The sequence below is a fragment of the Stenella coeruleoalba genome (genome assembly GCF_951394435.1).
Source record: "Stenella coeruleoalba genome assembly, chromosome: 2".
Classification (NCBI taxonomy): Eukaryota; Metazoa; Chordata; class Mammalia; order Artiodactyla; family Delphinidae; genus Stenella; species Stenella coeruleoalba.
Genome location: NC_137147.1, coordinates 106,015,592 through 106,039,075, shown reverse-complemented (window position 1 = coordinate 106,039,075; position 23,484 = coordinate 106,015,592). Strand labels below are relative to the sequence as shown.

Sequence of the window (23,484 nt, the reverse complement as noted above, 5' to 3'; positions counted from 1 at the left end):
CACATATGGCAGAGTTCAGGAATCCTGGATAGCTTTACCTCTGATCACCCCATAAAGTACATGTTAGTATTATTTATTTATATTCAAAGCATACTTATGTTTATTCTGTGTTCATCACTCTCTTCGCTCAGCATTCCTCCCCGTGCCTCAGAACTTCCATTGGGGTTACTTAACATCTCCCAGAATTACATCCTTTACAAGCTTCTTTGATGAAATCTGTAACTCTCTTGATTTATTTATCTTGAAATGTTTTTATTTTCCTCTCATTCTTAAAAGAAAAATTTTGTAAAGTTTCGAATTCTAGGTTTACAATTATTTTCAACTAGCGTATTGAAATTATTATTCTGTTGTCTTCTGGCTTGAATTACTGCTGTCAAGAAGTCACTCATCAACCTACAGCTGACCCTTGAACAACTTGGGTTTGAACTGCACAGGTCCACTGATACGTGAATATTTTCAATAGTAAATACTACAGAGCTGCGCGGTCTGTGGTGGGTTGCATCCACAGATGCAGAGGAAAGGGAATACGGAGAGCTGACTACAGGCTGTATGTGGGTTAACCCCCCGCGTTGTTCAAGGGTCGGCTGTCACTGCCACTGCTGTGTAGGTGATCTGCCTGTTCTTTGTTACTGCTTTTAGGATTTTTCGGTGTCCTTGGTGTTCTCTATTTTCACTACATTTTCTTTAGGTTGGGATTTCTTTGTATCTTTTCCGGGATTTGTTGTAGCTTCTGAATCTCAGGCTCAATGCCCTTCGTTACTTCTGGGAAATTGTCAGCCTCTTGTCTTCGAATATTGCCCCACCCCTGTTCTCCCTACTGTCTCTGACTGGAATTCTAATTCATGCACTAAGAAGGAGGAAGCCTAATGCAAATCAAAATTACAGTGAGGTCAGAGTGGCCATCATCAAAAAGTCTACAAACAATAAATGCTGGAGAGGGTGTGGAGAAAAGGGAACCCTCCTGCACTGCTGGTGGGAATGTAAATTGGTTCAGCTACTATAGAGAACAGTATGGAGGTTCCTCAAAAAATTAAAAATAAATTGGGAGATTGGGACTGACATGTATATACTACTATATATAAAATAGATAACTAATAAGGACCTACTGTATAGCACAGGGAACTCTTCTCAATACTCTGTAATGACCTATAAGGGAAAAGAATCTAAAAAAGAGTGGATATATGTACATGTACAACTGATTCACTTTGCTGTACAGCAGAAACTAACACAGCATTGTAAAGTAACTCTACTCCAATAAAAATTTAAAAATAAATAAAATAAAATAAAAAACTAAAAATAGAGCTACCATATGGCCCTGTAATCCTACTCCTGGGCATATATCCAGAGAAAACCATAATTCGAAAATATAAAAGCACCCCTATGTTCATAGCAGCACTATTTACAATAGCCAAGACATGGAAACAACCTAAATGTCCATCAACAGATGAATGGATAAAGAAGATGTGGTACAGGGACTTCCCTGGTGGCTCAGTGGTTAAGAATCTGCCTGCCAATGCAGGGGACACAGGTTCGATCCCTGGTCCGGGAAGATCCCACATGCCGCAGAGCAACTAAGCCCGTGTGCCACAACTACAGAGCCTACGTGCCACAACTACTGAAGCCCGTGCGCCTAGAGCCCGTGCTCCACAACAAGAGAAGCCACCGCAATGAGAAGCCCGTGCACCGCAAGGAAGAGTAGCCACCGCTCGCCGCAACTAGAGATAGCCTGCGCACAGCGATGAAGACCCAACGCAGCCCAAAATAAATATAAGTAAAGAAATAAATTTTAAAAAAGATGTGGTACATATATAATGGGATACTACTCAGCCATAAAGAAAGAATGAAATAATGCCATTTGCAGCAACACAGATGGACCTAGAGATGATCACACTAAGTGAAGTAAGCCAGAGACAAATATATCGCTTACATGTGCAATCTAAAAAAAATGATACAAATGAACTTATGTACAAAACAGAAATAGAACCACAGACATGGACAACAAACTTATGGTTACCAAAGGGGAAAGTGGTGGGGGGGAGGGATAAATTGGAGTTTGGCATTAACTTATACACACTACTATATATAAAACAGATAACCAAGAAGAACCTACTGTGTAGCACAGAGAACTATACTCAATGTTTTGTAATAACCTATAAGGGAAAAGAATCTGGAAAAGAACAGATAGATGTGTATGTATACCTGAATCACTTTGCTGTACACCTGAAACTAACACAACATTGTAAATCAGCTATACTTCAATTAAAAAAAAAAAGAAGTAGGAAGCCTAGTCTCTTTGTCTCATAGCCACTCTTTGATATGTTCTAACTCTGATCTCTATGCTGACTTCTGTCATTTCTTTCGTTCCACTTTCTAATTCATTAATTCCCTATTCATCTGTGTTTAGTAGCTATTTAACTCATCCATCAGTTTCCTAATTTTGCTTATTTTTCAATGCTATAATTTCCTGACAGCCCACTTGGACTAAATGACAGCTAGCCAACAGGTTGCCTTCAATCAGACCTGAGGATCTGGCTAATGAGCATCTCACTGGGAACTGCCAAAGACCAGAGGCCTGTTTCCAATTTTCCTGAGTTGTGTAAGGTCCAAAGGTGTCATAAATGACCAAAGGGTGTATCTTCCCCGGAAAAATGAAAATGGATGTTCCAACAGCCAACCTGGCAGAGATGAGGCAGGTTTAATTTGATGGGTAAAAATAAAGCAGTAAGATGGGGTTTCCACGCAAGGTATCATAAGAAATTCCTATCAGTTACACAGTGTTGTTGGGTCCATTAAGGTTCAAAACCAATAAATTATAGGGTAATAATTTCTTTGTACCATTAGATGTTTTGGCAATAATTCCCTTTTTACTGATTTTAAAATTGTGATCACAGCTTTCCTTTTGTCTGCACTGGCCTGACAGACCACGGTCAGTCCTTTTATTTTCAAACCTTTAAATCACTTTTTTCAAGTTGTAAATAGTAGTACATGGTGGTATAGTTTGGCTTCTGTTGTTTTACACAGTTAGAGAATCATTTTCTTTTAAAAGAAAAGTGAATCTAGATGCTTCTTTTAAAAGCCACCGTTTTCCAGTTAAAGGAGGCCCAGTGACACATGCCTCATCCCCTCTTTCTTCCCGACACACCATTAATGACAGTAAGGAACTTCTAACCCCTAATGCCAACAAGCTGGTATTTCCCCCAAGGAATGAGACTGGCGGTTTGTTTTCTAAAGAAATATAAACCTCCCCAAAGCAATCAGGAGCTGGGGAAGGAGAGAAGAGAGAGATGATCAATCCAGGAGGTCTGTAGCTAACTAACAGAATTTCCAGAAAGAGAGGCTAGAGAGAAAGAATTTACTTAAAAAAAAAAAAAATTCAGCCCTAAAGTCAGTCTCTCGATTGAAGAGGCCCACTGAATACCCAGCACAGTAAATGAAACAAATCCCCACACCACGGTCCAAACCTTCATTTTGTAGATGAGAAAATAAAAGCTCAAAGAGAAAAAGCGGGGTGCCCAAGGGCACAAACCAGGCCCATGCCGGACAGAGCCAGGACCGGGCACGAATACAGCACTCTTCCCACCTCGCCTGCCGCCTGGAATGCCTATCACACTTCTAGTTCACATCTCCCCAGGTCCGCTCAGTCATTCACCTTCCTCCTCCTCTCCCAAACCACCCAGGGAGAGCCAGTGTGACAGTGGAAAGAGGGTGAACTTAGGATCAGAATCAGTGCCAGTCTCAGCTCTGCCTCCTACCAGCTGTCAACTTCCTCATCTGTGAAATGAGGCTATTACGTCCAGCCATCAGAACGATCCATGAAGTTCACACACCCAGAAGCCTTGAGACAGGCTGAGTTAGTTGGCAGCGGGCACAGTATTGGCTTAGCTGCTTCTGCTTCTGTGGACCTGAAGGGTGGTCCAGAGACCAGCAGTATCACCTGAGAACTTGTCAGAAATACAAATGTCAACCCAACCCCTCTCTGACCCGACCCCGACCTACTGACAGAGCTTCTGGGACAGGGCAGCACTTGGTACTAACAAGCCACCCTCCTGGTGATTCTGAGGCAGGTCGAGTTTGAGTGACTGAGCTACCTGTGTGACTGCGCCACCTAGTGGTGGACGGGCCTAACAGCTCCTGCGCGAACATTCAGCCTGAATGACTCAGGGGAGGAGCTGCCCTCTGCAAGACTGTAAATGCTTGAAGGCACAGACTGCGCCATTCTTTCTAACCAGTATAATCCCAGCACTTAAGCACCATGATTAATAAAGGGCATACAGTTAATGAATATTTGTTGAATGGATGAATACGAATGAATAAACTTGAACAAAGGAGACACACGTCTTAACTCCTAGTCTGTCCACAAAGTGTTGTGAAAAACTGAAATGTCTTGGGATGCAGCCTGAGGCCCAGTGGCGCCAGTTCAAGAGGTGGAAGGAGACAGGGGCACCAAGCCACCACCTGCAGAGGCCGCTTCCAGGCGCCCAGGCACCGTGTCTGAGGTCACAGCAGCCCTAGGCATTCAACAGGGGACCCTCTTGGGTGGTCAGCCCATCCCAGTCTGTCCAGAGTATGAAGAGGCCAGGAGGGAGACTTGTTCTAGGGCGATGGGACCCTTCCCCCACCCCACTATGCCAGTGAGAACAGGGAGCAGAGAAGTGGGGGGCAGGGCATTACACACTGGTCTGCAGTTAGGGGCAGGACCAGGGCAGAAAGTCTAGCAAACAGGGAGGGATGGCGAGAAGGACAGTCACAACACGACAGGAGGGAAAAGCCTGGAGTCCAGCAGGGTGGGGGAGGGACTGCCCCGGTAAGGAACACAGGCAGGGCGGGGACTTCCCCAGCATTGAGCCTGGGAGGAGGAATACTGGAGCGGGGACAGCTTGCGATCCCCACATGCACAGAAGAGCCCTGGTAACATCAGACTGCCTGCTTTCATAAGCACTTTTGGTTATTTGTTCCCCACGTTTTCCCTGCCCAGCTGGAAAGATGCCCTTCACTTCTGAGCCCTGGGCCCTGTTCCGCGCCCCCGTGAAAAACAATTACAGGGAGCAAAGTCACCGCTGACCCAGTGTGTACCACGTGCCAGGTCCCACCCCAAAAGGTGTTAAACAGAACCATCTAATCCACAATGCAACCGAAAGAGGTGCACCACTGTACATGTGAGGCGGCAGCGGCCACGAGAGGGTAACCAGCCAGCCCACGAGTCATGGTCACCGCATCCTCCGTGGCCTGCCTCGAGCCCGGGGGGCAGTGTTCTGCTCACCTCTGAATCCTGAGCACACAGCACAGTCAGTGCTCAATGAAGAAGTCACCGCATTTTACAGATGGGAAAACTGAGGCCTTTGCCTCTACTGTCCCCTAGTAGATGGTGTTCACATCGTCACCACTCACACAGTAGAGGAGTCTGGGTTTTTAAATACTTGTAGCAAGGTGACCCAGCATGAGCTACTGCGGTGACCCGAACATTTCCAATCTCTCTGGTTCCTTTGGGTCTTTGACGCAAAGGAAGGGGGAGCTGGGAGGGAAAGAAGGACCAAGGGAGAGAGGGAGGAAGGGAGGAAGGACAAATGGAAGCAAGGAGGAGAAGATGAAGGAGGAAGAGAAAGAGACATAGGGAGAAAGAAAGAAGGGAGGAAGGGGTAGAGGGAAGGAGGGAGGACGGAGATTCTCAGATCTTGGGGAAAAACTCAGCAAGTTTCTGCAGGCAAATTATGCACCCCAAATATCTGATTTTTAAGTCACTAGGTCTTTCTTTATGAAGTCACAGTAAAATGCAAACTTGTTTTTAAGTGGACTATAGAAGAAACAGCAGGGGACTTCCCTGGTGGTCCAGTGGTTAAGACTCCACGCTTCCAATGCAGGGGGCCCGGGTTGGATCCCTGGTCGGGGAGGTAAGATTTCACATGTGGTGCAGCCAAAAAAAAAAAAAGCAGCAGCAAATTCACTTCCTAAAGTAAACACAAATACACATCTAAACCTGGATATGCACCAGCCACGAAGAGCAGGACAAATCACACACTAATTACTGTTTGAAGGAAGATCCGATTGTTAATTGCAGTGTGTTTCAGGCACTGCACATGAGTAACTTACCTGAAAAGCTTCCCAATCTGTATGTTAGGAAAGTTGGTAATTAAACACTTCAACTTCCTATTGACTTTATTAGAGATATGATCATCCTTACACAGTTAGATTATAATTATTTTATTTGTCAAGTGAAGTTGATATTTAGTTAGGAAACTGTTATCCTCACAGGCTTTAAAAAAAAAAAACCCCAAAACCCTGGGACCTGCACTTGACAAGGAGCATCTGAAGCTACCTATATATGGTGTATAGAACCCAAAGAGGTTTGCCAAGCACGTAGGGAATGGCACGTGGAACCACTAATCATCCTTCCTTAGCTTTATCTGCACAGGACCTTGACTTCATCGACTCAGAGACTCGCTTTTAAGTAATGCCTGCTAAAAGCAGCCTTGTGATATAACATCACTTGGGGGGGGGGTTCTTGATAAAAATTTTAAAAGCAAAATCCCAACGTAATCGTGAGGCAACATCAAACAAAACCAAATTGAGGGATATTTTATAAAGGCACTGGCATGTACTCAGCAAAAATGTTACAGCCATGAAAGGGAAAAAAACAAACCAAAAAAGACAGCAGTAATTCCAGAATTAAAGAAGACTAAGGGACATCATAACTTGTAATCCTGGTTTAAACCTGGAGCCAAAAAAAAAAAAAAAATGTTTTGGCTGTGAAGAACAACGGTAAAATACGAATAAGGTCTGTGGCTTAGCTGATACTGTTATTAATGCCAACTTCCTGATTTTTAAACATTTTTTAAAATATTTATTTAGGCTGCGCCGGGTCTGAGTTGCGGCACACGGGATCTCCGCTGCAGCATGCAGGATCGGTTTGGTTGTGGCATGCAGACTTCTTAGTTGTGGCATGCATGCGGGATCTAGTTCCCCGACCAGGGATCGAACCCAGGCCCCTGTATTGGGGAGCGCTGAGTCTTACCCACTGGACCACCAGGGAAGTCCCACTAACTTCCTGATTTTGATCATACATTGTAGCTCTGTAGGAGGATGTGCTAATTCTTAGGAACACACACTGAAGTATTTAGAATTAAAAGGGGCGTCGTGTCTACCATGTATTCTCAAATTGTTCAGGAAAATAAAGAGAGAGAAAAACTGAAGAAATTGATTAGGCAAAGGTGGTGAATGTTAACACTTGAGGAATCTACGTGATGGGAATACAGGAGTTCTGTGCACTATTCTTGCAACTTTTCTGTAAGCCTGAAATTACTTCAGCGTAGAAAGTTACTAAAAACAGAAAAGGAACCTTGTAGTGGTCATGCTGCTTCTCATTGGTTCGCAATTTGAGGGACTTGGAGACCAATCCATTCATTCATTCGTTCATTCAGTAATATTTATTAAGCACCTATTATGTGGCAGGCTTCATTCAGGCCACTGGGGATACCATAGTGAAAAAAGAAAATCCCAACTCTAAAAGGGAAATGAAGCAACTTGAGGTTTCTGGCAAATCCCCACTTGGATGCCTTGAACTCATGATGTCTTCAACTCAACATGTCCCAAGACCAAGTCTGTCATCTCCCTGCCACCTCCACCAAAATACCAGGACCTCATCAACGTTCGCCGTCTTGGGAAACAGCACCCTACCCTTCCCGTGACTGAACTGGGAACCTAGCCACTGCCGCCTCTATCAGCTCAATCTGATCCATCATCTGGTTCTGTTGGCTTTACCTCCTAAGTATCTCGGGGATCCACCTGCTTCTCTCCATGTCCACTGCCACGTGGAGCAGGCCCCGGTGGTCCCCTCCCTGGACGGGGAGGATGGATGCCCTCACCAGGCCGGCCTGATTCAACAGCCAGAGGGATCTTTTCAAAATCCACCTCCCAGTACATCACAGCCCTGCTCACAACACTTCAATGGCTTCCTGTTGCATTTGGACACAAAGACACCTTTCTTTTTCCTGATACTTACTTAAATAATACCCTCGTGCATGTGACTGTTTAATAAACAGCCGACTCTCCCCACAGTGAGCTCCACGGGGGCCGGGACCACGCCTGGCTTTGCACACCACTGTGAGCACAGAGTTGGCATTCAATTAATATTTGTTTAATTAGGTGGATAAGCAATTAAAATACTTAATGTCGGGCTTGGACCAGTGAATGGAGTGTGGTACCATTCACTGCCACAGGGGACCTGGGGGAGGCGGGCGTGGAGGAGGTGCTGGCTTTGCAAAACGTGAGGGAGAGGTGGACAAGACGCCGGGCAGGCAGCGGGAAACAGAGACCTGTGGTTTGTGAGGCTGACTTCAGGAAAAGGCACGTACTCTGGTGCTAAATCGAGCTGTGCGCCCCGAGCCATTCCTGTAACACACGCTCTCTCTGCCCTTCAGGAGGAGCTGGGGGGCGGGGTCACATTCGCTCCTGCCCTCTAACAAGCCGCCAGTCATGTGCATAAAACTGTCCCGCCCAGCCTGCTGTGGACACTGGCTGAACACACGTGTGGCCAACCTACTTCGCTCAGCATCTCTCTACACGCCACCGCCAGCACTGGGCACCTCACCCTTGGTGCAGGGGTGGCAGAGGGGTGCCCGGGGAAGGCTGGCTGAAACAAATTAGAAGTTTTCTGATGTGAAATGCTTTCAAAGAGAGAGAACACAGCTGTGATCCTTGATCACATTCATTCATTTCATTCTTTCTGGGACTTGGAATCCATCAAGCATATCAAATGATGGCAAATGAGTCCAGACTATGCCTCGTTTTAAACCTGCTGATGTGATAGAAACATCAATGCTGTTCTAAAAATAATAATAAAAAATTCGGGCAGTTCTGTTATTTCACATTTAAATTAACTTCCATTATGGATCTCATAATTTTCTGAGAAGTAGCATCTTGTTTCTAAAGCCACCATGTTTTCGTACTCTGAAGTGGTGGTCTCGGGGGCCAGCCCCTTCATTTCTGCCAGCTGTGTACCCCATGGAACTCCCGGGTTCCTTTCTCAGTTGCCACTGCCCAGAGGCTTACGAGAAGTCCTGTCCGCATAGACCGGGGTTTCTCAGCCTGGCACTGGTGACATTTGGGGCTGGGTCATTCTTTGTTGTGGGAGCTGCCCTGTGCACTGCAGGATGTTTAGCAGAGTCCCTGGCCTCCACCCCCAAGATGCCACCTCCCACCCTACCTCCCCACCCACCCCTGATGCTGTAACAACCCGGAATGGCTCCCAGTCGATAAGCACTGTGTGGACACATCTCTGGCCCCCCTGGGCCAGGGTTCTTAGATGCCCTGCCACTTGGCTCAGAGTCTCCGAGAGAAGAAAGAGAATAGCATCTGATGACGGCTATGAATGAAATAAATGGGGGCAAAATGAACTTCGCTACTTGCTGTCGCCTCAAAGTCTGGAACCCAGCTCACGTATTGCTGTCTGTAAGGAGCAACCACGTGGCCCTCCTGATAAATAATCAATCATTTATCGATTCCAGTGGATTTTCCTTAACTGTGGTTAGGGCAGCTTGGCAGGCCAGACAGAAACCGGAGGGAAGTTGCATTTCTCAACAGGCAGAGAGCCTCTGATGGCCACGAGTAGGTCACTGTAGGTCCCCCAGGAGTGCCCCGTGTACCGAAGACTACCCTCCTCTCCTCTGGTCCCTCACTCGGCTACCAGCAAGGTACTTCACTGACCTGGCTCCCGGAAAGCTCTGAATCCACCCACTGAGCTTGGTTTTGGCTTGGGCCAACCCCCCGGGGTGCTCTTCACCCTGGACACAGTACCCCAGAATCGTCCCAGGCTGCCAACATCCAAGCCTTTCCTTTTGCTACCTGAGCCTGGGTGCAGAGGTGCCCAGTGCCACCTGCAGCTGGTCTCTATTTTTTTAGAGTTGTGGAAGAAAAGCAGGGATCATCAAAACCAAAAGCAAACACATTTGCCCTCCGTTATTAAAACGTCCTGAATCTGCATCTGAAGCGGCAGTAACTACCACAGCTTGCCTAACGCCACAGAAGGCAGGCAGGAAGGACAACACCTTACCGCGCCCTGTGCTCTCTGAGTCTGGGGGCTGGTCAGCCAGGTGGTCTGGTGGGGGATGGATAGTTCAAACCAAGGAGGATGTGTGGACAACAGACAGGGATCAGAGGTTTCCAGGACAGTTATAGCACGTGTGTTTGGGAAGGCCACGTGAAAGAAGGGAACGGGTAAGGGCAGGGCTGGGTGCAGACAGAACCCGGGGGGCAGAGGGGAGCCTGGCGGGGGCTGCAGGGCCCTGCCCAGAGCTGGAAGCAGAGCATCTGAGCTCATGTCCATGTATGCCCTAGGGACCCCAGGTGAGTCTCTGAACCCCTCTGAGCCTCTGGTTTAACCTCTGTGGAAAGCAATATAAAATAAAAACATACCAACCCACTTGGCTATGTAATTCCACTTCTAGCAGTTACCCTAAGGAAAAAAGTCATGTAATTATATATTTACATACAGGGATGGACACTACAGTGTTGTGTATAATTTTGACAAATGGAAAAGCACTCCAAATATTACATGCCTAAATATGAGACTAAGTCAAAAAATTATGACAAGGCCATAAATCAGAACACTTCAGTATCTCTGGTAAGATACACTGTTCCTATTAATGAAGGTGGAAAAAAATGATATGTTCTGAACAATTCTACTTTGTGTTGACTTATGACTTTTTTAAAAAGTCTGTAACAACATATGTGAAACTCTCAATAGTGGGTAGTAGAACTATCTTGGCACTTACATACAGTTTCCAAATTTTTCATAATCCACACGTATCTTTCTTGTTGTGTTCAGGAGGAAAAGTGATTATGGGGAAGAAAGAAGCCAACTCCTCAGCGGGGGCTAGGAGAAGACCCCTCCCAGGCTCTGCTTAGCTGCTCTCACAACACAACTGGAGCAGTCAAAGATGCCCCATGTTACTGTACAATGTACAAGAGCAGGAATTACCTACTTGTGAACATTTTTGCTTCTTTGTGGATTTCCCTGAAAAATGTTCCAATCGTTACAGTCAGTCTTGAAAGCCACACAGACTCTACTTATTTGCAAAGGGTCTCGCTTCCAACTCCAGGGCCTGTGGCCCCTCAATGCTGCCTTTCTGGGACCCGTGTCAGCCCCTCCGGGGGGGCAGCTGGATGGAGAGCCAGCCCGGGGGACCTTATCTGTAACTGCCGGTGATTACACAAGCCATAGCAACGGTTTCGCACACAGAGCAGAAGGCCCCAAAGGGGAGGACCTTTGTGGGGCTTTCACAGGGTGGGGATACGGGTTTTCCACCACTACCAGCTGGTCTCCAGGCTACTACCAGTCTGCCCTGCCCTCCTTCTGGGAAGAAGGATAATATCTGTGTTTCCAAGGCCTTATTATAAAGTCTCGAGGCACTGCTGTGGGGACAGATTCTTCTGGTAGGGTTTTCAGATCAGAATCAGTTCCCACCAATAAAAATCAGAATCTGGATCAGACAGCACTGGTGTATTTGGTTTCAGAGACCCACAGATACAGTGCACATGCTTTCTTTTCTTCAAGGTGGGCATTTCAAGGCAGTCACATACGAAACTATGATGCAACTGTCTGGCGTCCAGACGTTCACTCATCAGCAAACCTTCCCGCATGCCTTGCTGTACAGGAGGCAATATGGTAGATGCTGGGGCCACGTCAGCGACAGATGCCTTCCCTGCCCTCAGGGGGCTCCCAGAGCTGCAGGACACACAGGCATGGATCAAACATCTAGGTGATTTACTGTTTCATTCCGCATGAGAGGAAGAGCTCCAACCCAAGTCCACCCTGCGGGGCCCTGGTGGAATGCATTACAGGCTCACTTGATCTGGATAAAGGGGTCAGGAGGGCCTTCTCCAATGGAGTAAGATAAGAATTCAAGCTGAGGCCGTAAGGAAACAAAAGGAGTCGGATGGGGAAATGGTTAGGTGTGGGGAGGGGCTGGGAGAGAGGAGGAAGGGACAGGTGAGCAGTTTATCATCCCAAGAAGAGGAACACGGCACAAGCAAAAGCCCTCAAGTGGGAAAGGGCTTGACTAGAAGCGGGAGTCCATTTCTATTCATTGAACAAGAAGTTCTGTGTGTTAAACTAGTGCATCAGCCTGACCTGCACGGCTCCTACCCGCTTCTGTGTGAAAGCGCTCTCAGCTCCTCACACAGCATATCCCATTCCTGGGCAACTCTGCTGGACATTCCTTTCCTAAGGACGGCCCAGCACAGAGCTGACACTGTGAGTGGAGTAATGCTTCTGGAAAAGATACAGAAATTATTTCTCCGTGCATCTTGGTGAATCTCGGCACAGGCCGACAATGAAGCAGTAATGGAGGCACTGCTGGGGAACTGAGGGGATTTGGTCCAAGTGTTCCACTCTCCTTGATCTCACTTTCCCCAAGGAAAGCATTTAGAGAAGCTGCTCTTTACTTATTTCTCCAGCCCAGATCCCTTGGGCCCACACGGCCCTCGGTCTCCCCAGCGGCTCCACCTCTGTGTCTCCTGGGCACCTGCACCCAACCGTCTAATGCAGGAACCTCGAGCACACCCCACAGCCACGTGTGCCTCACTATCTTCCCAACACCTCCCACCACCCAGCTGTCAGGACAGAAAGCTGGGACTCATTCTTGACCCTTCCCTCCCCCTCAGCACCCTCTCCCAACCCTGTACCCTACAGTTATGGTGCTACCCGCAAAAAAGAGGTGCTGCAGGTGCCCTGCCCGACTGCAAGGATGGCCGAGGATACAACTAGTGCCCCTGGAGCTGCTCGGCATGGCGTCCTGGCCCCCAAATATATCTCAACTCCATCTCCTTCTCTCCACGCCCAATGCCACCCCCCGTCCACGTTAGCAATATCTAACGGGACCCTTGCTTCTCCGCTGTCCTCCTTCCAGTCTGCTCTCCAGACAGCAGCCACTGCGGGTGGGATCACGTGTCTCCACTGCTCAATACCCGTCTAGCTCTCTGTTGCTCTTAGACTTGAACCTCAACCCCGTACCCCAATCCATGCCTCTCCGTGAGTGGTCCCCCACACCCCCGTCGCCCCTGCTCACCCACCGTCCTCCGGCCACCCTGGCCTGTTCTGGCTCCTCGAACCAGCCCAGCTCTTCCCGACCTCAAGCTAGCGCAGCTCCCCGTAACTGACACATAGTAGTTGCTTAATAAACACTGACTGAGGAATAAATCAATCTCTTGTTTAGATATCACTCCTATCTTTTGACAAGTGCTAAAAGGCTGTTGGTTCATCACTGGGCTCCCTGGCACATGCCTAAAGGGCAAACTCTGTATCATTTTTTACTGGAAAAAGAGACCATATGTTTTACGTACAGGTGGTGAAGCAGCAAAATTGACTTTTTCTTAATGCACGGTATTTTACTGGTTCTAGATGCAATCTTCTGAAACATCACTGAAATGGAGGAGCATTTTACGACTGATAGTACATCATCATTGAACTGGCAGCAGTATTTTCTGGGAAGCACATAAAATAACGATGTATCTTGCAATCAAGAGACTTCTAGAAAGCACGAAATGCAGTGTGTAAAGACGTTGGACATGTATGTTCAGCTCGTTTGGGTGTTCCACCTCTAGCTGAGGCAGTGCTGCTGGGCAGCTTGCAATCACAGCTAGCATCTCTCCAAAGTTCTAACTCTACCCCATCGTTCTTGCGGGTCCATCTGGGTCCCTGAGAGCACTGAGAAGACAAGCACTTGACGGTTCCCCAGACTTTCACAAATCCACCCACCCACACACCCACCACCAGCTCTCTGAGACCCTTCCTAAATTCTCCATAGGCCAAACTCTCTCTTTTTGAGGGGCCCAGATTCAGAAGCTACCTCCCTACAAAGCTTCCTCTCATGATACATACACACCTAGTCAAGTTCATTTCATTCCACCTTTTGTTATAAACCTGGTCTTGACATCTCCCCTATTAGACTCAGAACTCCCAGAGGTTGAGGAAGGGATGTTCACATTGCCCTCCGCCCTGCACAGTGTTTGGAAGGTCAAAGGTCTTCAATATGTTTGCTGAACCGACCCGAATATCCCTCCATCCAAGGCAATTTGTGCCAAGAATCTTCTGCACTATACAATCAATTCCAAACTAAAATGCCAGAGACCAGAAACCTGGAGGGGGAAAAAAATCTAATAGTTGATTTCAGAAAAAAGTAGAAATTCTAAATCTCTTAAAACATACCTCTGAAGTTTAAAAATGTGCAAGCCTTATTAACACTCTGCAGATACTCATTTCGGAGTGTGCTCCGATAATGCATAATTCCTAATGATCACTGGTCTGAATTTGAACCTGAGTCCCTCATGCTTAAATTACACAAGATTAAGGTGGAAACAATGGAGTTGGAAAAACAGTCCCCTTCCGAACTGTGCCATTTCAGCTGCACGTACCCTTTCATGCATGAAACTAATTCAAACCTTCATTATTAAATACAAATCAGAAATGCTTAAAAATCACCCAAAGGAAGTGAAACAAATAATACATATATACGGAACAGAAGATTCTAGAGTTCCATTCTCTAGTCTAGAGGACATAAGTTCTTCCTATCTAGAAAGAATAGAGAAAATCAGCCACTACCATAATATTAGCAATGAAGGTAGGGGCTGCAATGACCTAGAAATAGGGAGGGGTCAGAGGGCCCAGGAGAGGGGAACCAGACCAGGAGTACTGTGGCAGATGCCACGAGAAGAACGTCCGGAAGACAAACCCTTCCTTCTCCAAAGACCACTCTTCCCCCAGAGTAACTGGTAGAATCTGAAAACCCAAACAGGGGACCTAGAAGGGGCAGGTTAGAGGTTTGAACCTGGCTCAGATCACCTGAATACGTGACAGCAGGAAGATTCCAACTTCACCTGTCATTACCTAGACCCCAGAGTGCCCCTGCCGTACATCACAGACAAGCATCATCGCAAATGGGTCTGCTGGTGTGCCGTGGTCAGCCGCAGAGAAAGGAACAAGTGGGTAGGGGTGCGGAAGTGACGGCCTGTCACCTTTGTACCCTGGACACAGATTAGCAGCAGAAATAAACCTCGGTGCCTCCCAGTGCATTTGCCTGTGTTCACTGAGCTCTTATTCTTTGCAAAGCAACAACATCTGGGGAGGGGGGGGAGGTGGGAGAAAGAGGAGGAGGCATTCAACCAAGCATCACATGACTCATGCCTCTGAGAGGTGGACTCTGGGTGTCCAGCTCGGGCACCTTGCCTCTCTTGGTGGTAACTTGCCAGGAAAAGTCTGAAACCTCTCTCTGGGCTCTAACCTTTAGCTGTATCCCTTGAAACTACACCCTTTCCCCAAAGAGGTTCGCGATTCACACGGTGAGAGAACAACCTGCCCCACAGATTTGAGGGTTACCGCGGAGGGCCACTCAAAGACAAGACGGGTGGGTAAGAGAAAAGGCGACCCCCTCAAGGAGTTTTCCCTTGAGAAGGTCTCACCATGCTCAAGATCTCTGGTATCTCTGCGAACAGAGAAAAGACACAGACATCACTGTCCATCAAGCAAGCCAAATTATTTTATTATTTTGCAAATAATAAAAACAATGCCCTGCACTTGCTTGATTCAAGTGTCCCACAGTCCAAGGCACAGACATTTGTGTGCTCAGCACCGCCAAGCCCAGCAGCTGCCCCGTATTTATTCCATTAAGCTCACGGAACAGTGTTATGGACAAAACGCCTTAAACGGAGATGTAATGGTATGTACGTATATGTGTATATGTGTAAACATATATATATATATATATATATATATATAAAATGTACATTGCCTCTGATTTTATTCCTATTTCCAACATAAACCTACATTGGACTAAAATATCCTCATTTAACTTCTTTCGCTTTTTCTAATGTCATAACATTTAAATCGATCAAGTTGCTATTGATTTTTTTTTTTTTCCTATTGATTTTTAAGCAGCTGAACAGGTTGAAATGGCAGGCTTCGGTCGCAAGCAAACTGGCACAGCTGTTTTCAAACAGCGTCTGGACAGGGAACTCATCTGTTCTTCCAAGACTCCCTACTTTGCTAATGCAACCTCCGTCCTTGGAACTACTGAGGCTCTTCACCTCGGTGTCTCCATGGACACCCCACCTCAGTGCCTCCTAGGCCACCCCCTTTACCCTTACCCCCAATCTAAGCAGTGCAAGTCTGAGCTGCTCCACCTGCCCAATGGTGCTGTCCTTCCTCTTTCTGTTCCAAGCCACTGCCGCTAAGTCTCACCTCCCCAGCACCTGCCTCATTTTGACCCCGCCTCCCCGCCTCCAGTCTTGCTGCCTCCTTTCCATGGTACCTCAACTTAGCTGACAAATTAATCTTCCACAAGTACTGTGACCATGTGGCTACCCTATTCAATACCACAGAGAACTCTCTCATAACGTGTAGGGCAAGAGCCCATACTCCTTAGCCTGTCCTTCAAAGCCCTCTAAAGCCTGGCCACTGCCAAACCAGTCTGTGTGATATTCCACTGCTCACTTATACCCCTAACGCTCCAACCACCCACTGGCATCTACACACGCTCAGAGTAAGTCCACCATAGCTCACGCCATCCCTTGTACCTGCAAGTCTTTTCAGCGCCGGGCTCTGTGTATTCAAACCTTCCAGTTCTTCAAACTCCAGTTTTAAAATGTCCAACCTCCAAAAGCCTTTCCCTTACCACTTTAGATGGAAGGAATCCTTCACTTCTAACTCGTATGACACATTTGTTTTCTTTGCTAGGCATTGTGGGTGTTCACCCTCCCACCCACCCCACGACCTCCCTCTACGGGGAACTCCCTGACGACTGGCCTCTCTCTTCCTCTCCCTGCATCCTCCACAGGGATCTAACACCATGTCATGGCCAGAGCAGTCACTGCACAGCACCCAAAACTTTGTAGCAGTCTGTCTAGGTGTCCCCCTTTCCATTCTCGGACACCCTTCTGGCTGTCCTATTCACAAGGTAGGGCATTTTCCCAACTAAAATAGAATTTCCCTGCTGCAATTCCAAAGCAGGTCAATATTCCCACCTGATCATGAACTCTTCCCATTTTTTGAAATCTGCCCATTGAGCACAGTTGTCATAGACGGCACCCTGAGAACAGGTCAGCCTTAGAAAGCAGAGGATGTTGAACCGGCCTGGGCTTCTCCACGCTGCGTTTCTACAGACTGTGTGCGTGTGTCCATTGAAGATCAGGATACATAGTAGCTAGTCGCAAAGGGCGCAAAGGACCAGCGCTTGGGGAGCGGGGCGGGCAGGGGAGCATCCGGGGAGTTCCACCCTGTTGAATCCTGGGTCCAAACTTTTCCCTCGGTCAACGCGGTACCCTCCTACCCGCCCCGACCGGCAGACGCCTGATGCCACAGGGGCCGCAACAGGAAGAGAAAAAGGCGTCGGATGGGGGAGGCAAAGCTGGGTATTTTCGGAACTTAAGTGGATCGTGGACTGGCCCTTCTGGTTCCCAGGGAGGCGAGGCCAGCGTCCGCCGCCCGCGGGTAGGAGCTGGCGCGTCCTGGAAACCGGGATGGGGTTAGAGATTGGGATGAAGATGCCGCGGCTGGTGCTGATGCTGAGGCTGCCGCGCAGAATGACAGCCGCTCCCCCCACCCTGCCCCAGGGGGTGTCGAGCGCCCGGCTCCGCGCTCCCGGGGGCGCTCGGCGCACCCAGTCCCTCCGGCCCACTCCGGCCCCGGGCAGGGCCTGCGGGCTGCGATGGGGCCCGCGGCCACTACTCACCCGGAGGGTTGACCGCCGCCGGGGTTGCCATCTTGCTCGGAAGGCTCGGCGCGCGCCGGGCGGGGACGAGGAGGGGCGGCGCGGAGCCGGGCGCCCCACCCGGGGCAGGCGAGGCCAGCGCAGGCCCAGGCGCCGCCGCCGCCACCGCCACCACTGCCACACAAAGGACGGCGCGGGCGGGCGCTGCCTCCGCGCTCTCCCGCCGCCGCGGCCGCCCGCCGCCCCCGCCTTTATCGCCTCCGCCCCCTCCTCGGCCTCCTCCTCCCGCTTCAGCCTTTGTCACGCGGCGGGGGGTGCCGGGCCGCGGCTCCCCCGGCCAGGCCGCAGCACCGCGAGACTTGGGGCCGCGGGCGGGTGGGGCGACCCCCGAGTCTGGGGCCGCCCCCTCGGGCCCGCGCAGGTGCCCAGGCTTGAGCCGGAGGCGCGGCCCCTCCCTTGTCGCTGGGTCCGGGTCTCCCCCACCCCCGGGTGTCCGGGACGCATCACGGAGGGGCGCTGTCCCCAGGCCAGAGGGCCGGGGCGGAGAAGGTGGGGGGGGCAACCTCTTAAGATGCAGAGGGACGCGGGTCTCGGAGACGGAGAGAAACAAAGGCGCCCCAGTGCTGCCCACTTAGCATGCCAGGGCCGTGCCGCTCGGCTCCCGCGGCTAGAGACGCCCAAGGCCACGGGCACCTCCAAGGCCACGGCCACGGACAGCTGACGAGAGCACTCAGCAAACACCCTGGCAGAGGCAGCCGGCCCGGGAATTTGTGGATGATTTGGCTTTGAGAAAGGCTCTCAGCTCTGCTTTCCTTCTTGCGCGGTGGCTGTCATTGGCTATCACCTGAACTTCTTGCAGGAGCCTTATGCGACCACCTGAGCATTTAAAAGATTCTCTAAATGCTTTTGTCGGCATATCCTGGTAAAGTTAGGCTGTAGGGAGCTTGGAGGGATTGTTTCTCTGCCAGACGGTAAGCTGGCTCTTAGGAAGAAGACTGGCACCCTAGTGGGTGCCCTGTGCAGGTTCCATGGAAGAGTGAACACATCCCAGTGAGAGCCACAAAGGGCAAGATGGCCCCTAAATGTAGACATGTTTGCAAAAACATCGGACTGTCTGAAATCCTTACGAAGAAGCATTTGGAGGGGTGGGTAGAGAAAAAATGCTTGGGGTATATTTTCGCATAAGCATTGTCTTCCGGAGAGTATTTGACACCACTGATTTGACTAACACGTGCTTAATATTCATTTGTTTATCGATTCCACGAAACTGAATGTCTGTTGTGTGCCTGGCACAAAGCTAGGCATTGGTCAGACCGTGGAAAGAGAGCCACAGGGGCTCTGCCCTCCCTGGACTTCTAAGGTATTTGCACTCAAGAAGCAACAGCTGCCTGGGGCACCTTGTGGTCACTGGTGAATGAATGAGGCCAGAGAGAGGGTGGAGTGATCAAGAAAGCACAAACTAGGCCGTAAAGAAATGAGCAGAATGTGGAGAGGTGGAAAAGAAAGACACTTCAGGTGAAGACTTAAGGCATGTGTGCATCCGGCATCACGACAGGCCAGCTCCAGACAGATAACGAGAGGGAGAGAGAGAGCAACTCGGGCACCAGCTGGAACCACCCCCATCCAAGTAGCTGCCCCTGATTTCCCCAGCATCAGTCAAATGAGAGCTCAGGCTCTCTTCCACATACTCCCAACCGGCAACACCCTCAAAGACCCATGTGCACTTAATAAATACACGGTCTACCTGACTGAAGATTTGTTAGGGTAAGTGGAAGAGGAGGCTTATTGCACTCCTCAAGCAAGGTAAAAATCCACCTTCAATGTTTCTGCTACAGAACGATCCCCTTTTAGGAGCCGCTCCCCACTGGCAGTTCTGTCTGTGGTGGCGCATCTTTACATAGCCCCCAGCATCACTGTACCCCTGCTTCCACCAAGCTCTTTGCATTCTCCGACTTTCCACACCCCTCAGAGGTAAGCAAGGCCCTCTCCTTGGTGTTCACGCATCGTCCACAACATGTGGCTCATTTTGGTATTATCTCCAAACAAATACATTTTTAATAGTCTCCCTAAAAAATAAAAGTGTAGTAAACGTGACCATTACAGCTGCACGCACACATATATTTAACTGTGTTGCTGCCCTCTGCCCATTTTTCTAAAACGCTGCTCTGCAGATATCTTTAATCCTTCTTCTTGCATTTGTCCATGGCAATAAAAGGTAGAATATGGACAGCTACAAGAGGCTGGGACACTTACCATGGTCTGCTTGGAGTCTGCCGTGCTGCGGTTTTCAGTAAGTAATAAATATGTCTGCGTTTGAACAGAGAAGGAGGCATTTCATCCTCTCCCCCAGTGACTACATCTTAGATCCTCTCCCCCAGTCACTACATCTTAGAGGTGGAAGGGACCTTTGGCATCACCCAATTCAGCCCCCAGAGTCTGCAGATAAGGAAACTGAAGCTCAGAGTAGGGAAGTGACTTTCCCAAGGTCACACAGCTCAGTAGCCAAATAAGACTTGGAATTGAGTCACCCACAATGCTGGGATTTGGGGGGGGGGGTGGTGGAGGGGTGGAATGGGCAGGGTTTTGTGAAGGGATAGAGGAGTGGGTGATTTGGGCCCTCATCATCTCTCTTGTCTCTCGGTGTTAAATAGGTAACTACCCAGAAACATCATTGTGGATGCAAACCCCCCACTCTTAAGTAAGCAGTCTGAAATGGAGCAGTTAGTCATTGTTGAATACTGAGTGTCGTTTGCACAGTACAGTGGTCTTGTGCTAATTATGAGAGCTAGTAGACTGTGACCGGTTAACAGGCTCAGGAATCCCACTCAATGTTTAAACAACCTAGAACTCTTTTAAATTCCAAAGGAGGCTATTGCTTTCAAAGCTGAGATTTGCATTTTTTTTTTTTTAATTAACGCTGAACCGCTGGGCCTGTAGCACACGATTCTGGGTACGGTATTCCCAGAAATGACTCGGGGTGTAGGCCACAGTGCTGATAACACTAGGTAGGGGGAAGAGATCACCTTGCCTCTGCTTCGTATCCCTTTGATATAAGAGACAGGACTCCCACTGTATAACGTATAATGATTCCAAGAATTGTTATCTTCTTTTAACTTTAACATAGCAAGAGACCAGGAAGCATGACATGAAAATGTATACAGCAAATGCTACTAGAAATTCAAGAAGGAACTGACGAAAAGCACAGTGGCAGCGCAGGCTAAGCTTTTTCTGGTTGTTGATGGAACAACAACAAATGCTAATGTAAGATATGTTGATGTGAAGTTTGTTGTTTACTCTCAGCCATAGTGTGGGACCGTAGACTCTGCTCCGCTAGCCTGAGCGCAACTCTTCCTCTTAGCATGGGCCAGAGTCACCCGGCCCCAAGGGGAAAGCATGTGGCTATGACTGAGTGGGCTTGGAGACAATGACTAGACCACAATGGGACAGGCATAGTCTTCCTCCCTGGAGATGTCTGTCTCTTGGGAGTTGCTCTCATCCTAAGGCCTGAACTTCTTTAGGTACTGGTGAAACATGAGGGAAGGGGGCAACCATTAAAAGAACGACATAGCCGTAGAACGTGACCAAAACTGGTTAGAACCAACGAGATCCAAGGTGGCAGAAGATCTGACTTCCAGTGGACCTTGAACCTCATTATACGTTCATTGTAATGCATTAACATAAGCTAAGTGACACACCAACTAGCGCCATGATAGTTCCAAGGCCAAGTTCAAAGACCAAAAAGTAGGCAGTGGCCCAATTCCTGTAAATCCCCGCCCCTTCCCCCAAATAGGTGGACTAATCCTCCCCCTCATTAGCCTACGAAATTACCCAGCCCATAAAAACGAACCACGCCCTATTTCGGGGCCTCTCGCCTTCTGAGGTGGCCCACACGCTGCCTGTGGAGTGTGTTTCTCTCTAAATAAATCCACTTCTTACCTACCACTTTGCTTCTCACTGAATTCTTTCTGCAACGAGACATCAAGAACCTGAGCTTCATTAAGTCCTGAGACCGGGTGTGTGATCTCTGTTAAAAGGCCATGGGTTCCTCTAGCACTGCTGATGGGAATGTAAATGGATATGAACACTGTGGAGAACAGTATGGAGGTTCCTTTAGAAACTAAAAATAGAATTACGATATGACCCAGAAATCCCACTACTGGGCATATACCCAGAGAAAACCATAATTCAAAAAGACACATGCACCCCAGTGTTCATTGCAGCACTATTTACATTAGCCAGGTCATGGAAGCAACCTAAATGCCCATCGACAGACGAATGGATAAAGAAGATGGGTACATATATACAATGGAATATTACTCAGCCATTAAAAGGAACGAGATTGGATCACTTGTAGAGACATGGATGGATCTAGAGACTGTCATACAGAGTGAAGTAAGAAAGATAAAAACAAATATCATATATTAACGCATATATGTGGAACCTAGAAAAATGGTACAGATGAACCAGTTTGCAGGGCAGAAATAGAGACACAGATGTAGAGAACAAACGTATGGACACCAAGGGGGGAAAGTGGCGGGGGCGGGTGGTGGTGCTGTGATGAATTGGGGGGATTGGGATTGACATATATACACTGATAGGTATAAAATGGATAACTAATAAGAACCTGCTGTATAAAAAAATAAATAAAATAAAATTCAAAAATAAAGACTGTGGGTTCAAGTCCCAGTCTGGGTTGTGGCCGGGTTCGAGTCCCAGTCTGAGTTCCACAGTTTTACTGGGGCAGCACGTGCTTGCCCTTGCCCTTTTGCTGACTTGCTGGTGGCATCTGGACTGGCCTCATCTACCACGTAAAGCAAAGACAGCCTAGCAGGGTAGACTCTCAGCTGCTCTGGCCTCCAAAGCCAGACAGCCCATGTTCAGATCTCAGCAGCTCTACTCACCTGCTGTGGGAGTTAAACGCTCTGTGCCTCAGTTTCGTCATCCATGAAACAGAGACAATGGAGCGCATTCACCTGAGAGGAATTTTGTGGGAATTAAACGAGTTAATATTTATAGAAAGCTTAGAACATTATCTGGCATGTGGTTGGTATAACTTACTTGTTGATATTTTTGCTGTTATCAGAGAGGTAAGGTTCAATAGCCTAGGGTAAGATGGGGTAAATTGGAAAAGAAAAAAAAGGAATTCAAAACCACAGCAACTCCCCAACTCATATTGGCTCAAAGGAGAGACCTTTCATGAGATGCTAAATACACCCAGATAATACACAAAGTGAGCAAAACACAGAAGACAGGGATCCAGTTAGACCTCAGGGAAACTGGGAACAAGCATCCGAACATTGCCAGGACTCACTGTGCCCATTTTTCTCTTCTCCTCTTCTTTGTGGGTCATTCCTTCTCACTACACACCACCTTCCTCCACACGGTGCAGAACATAGCTCCTGAAATGTAGAGATGAAACTCCCTGGCTCCCACGAACAGAGAGCAGCTGAGGCTGGCCCTGGCTTGGATGCCTACCTCTAGCCCAGCCGTGCCCAGGAGGCAGGTGACCTTGACTGTCCCACCTTGGGATAGGAGACCTGATCATGTGAGAAGAACGCAGCTCCTGATGAAACCTTGTGGCTGGAGCCACAAAGAAGCAGCGCTCAAAAACATGGGGATGCTGTTCCGAGAGAAGGATGAAAAGGCTAGGGGACGTACCCATGGACGGCCACTGCAAAGTGGGTAAGCGTTAAAGAAAGAGAAAAAAATTAACAAGGAGGAATGCAGAAGGGGATTTAGCAAGCCCCAAAAGAAGCACTCACCAGTTACTCCAAGGGCTAAGCCTTTG

General features: G+C 48.5%; 1 protein-coding gene across 4 annotated transcripts in view; it reads right to left on the bottom strand.

The window, feature by feature from the left end:
• Positions 1-23,029, bottom strand: part of ARNT2 (aryl hydrocarbon receptor nuclear translocator 2) — a 203,902-nt gene extending 180,873 nt beyond the window's left edge. For 2 of the 4 annotated variants that reach the window (XM_079909992.1, XM_079909997.1), the window contains exon 1: positions 17,718-18,880. In XM_079909992.1, the coding sequence (XP_079766118.1) occupies positions 17,718-17,748 (31 nt within the window). In that variant the 5' untranslated portion in view covers positions 17,749-18,880. Of the gene's footprint in view, positions 1-17,717; positions 18,881-23,007 lie in introns of those variants that run through there. The other 2 variants (XM_079909993.1, XM_079909995.1) reach the window with 2 other exon arrangements.
• Between the last annotated feature and the right edge of the window lie 455 nt (positions 23,030-23,484).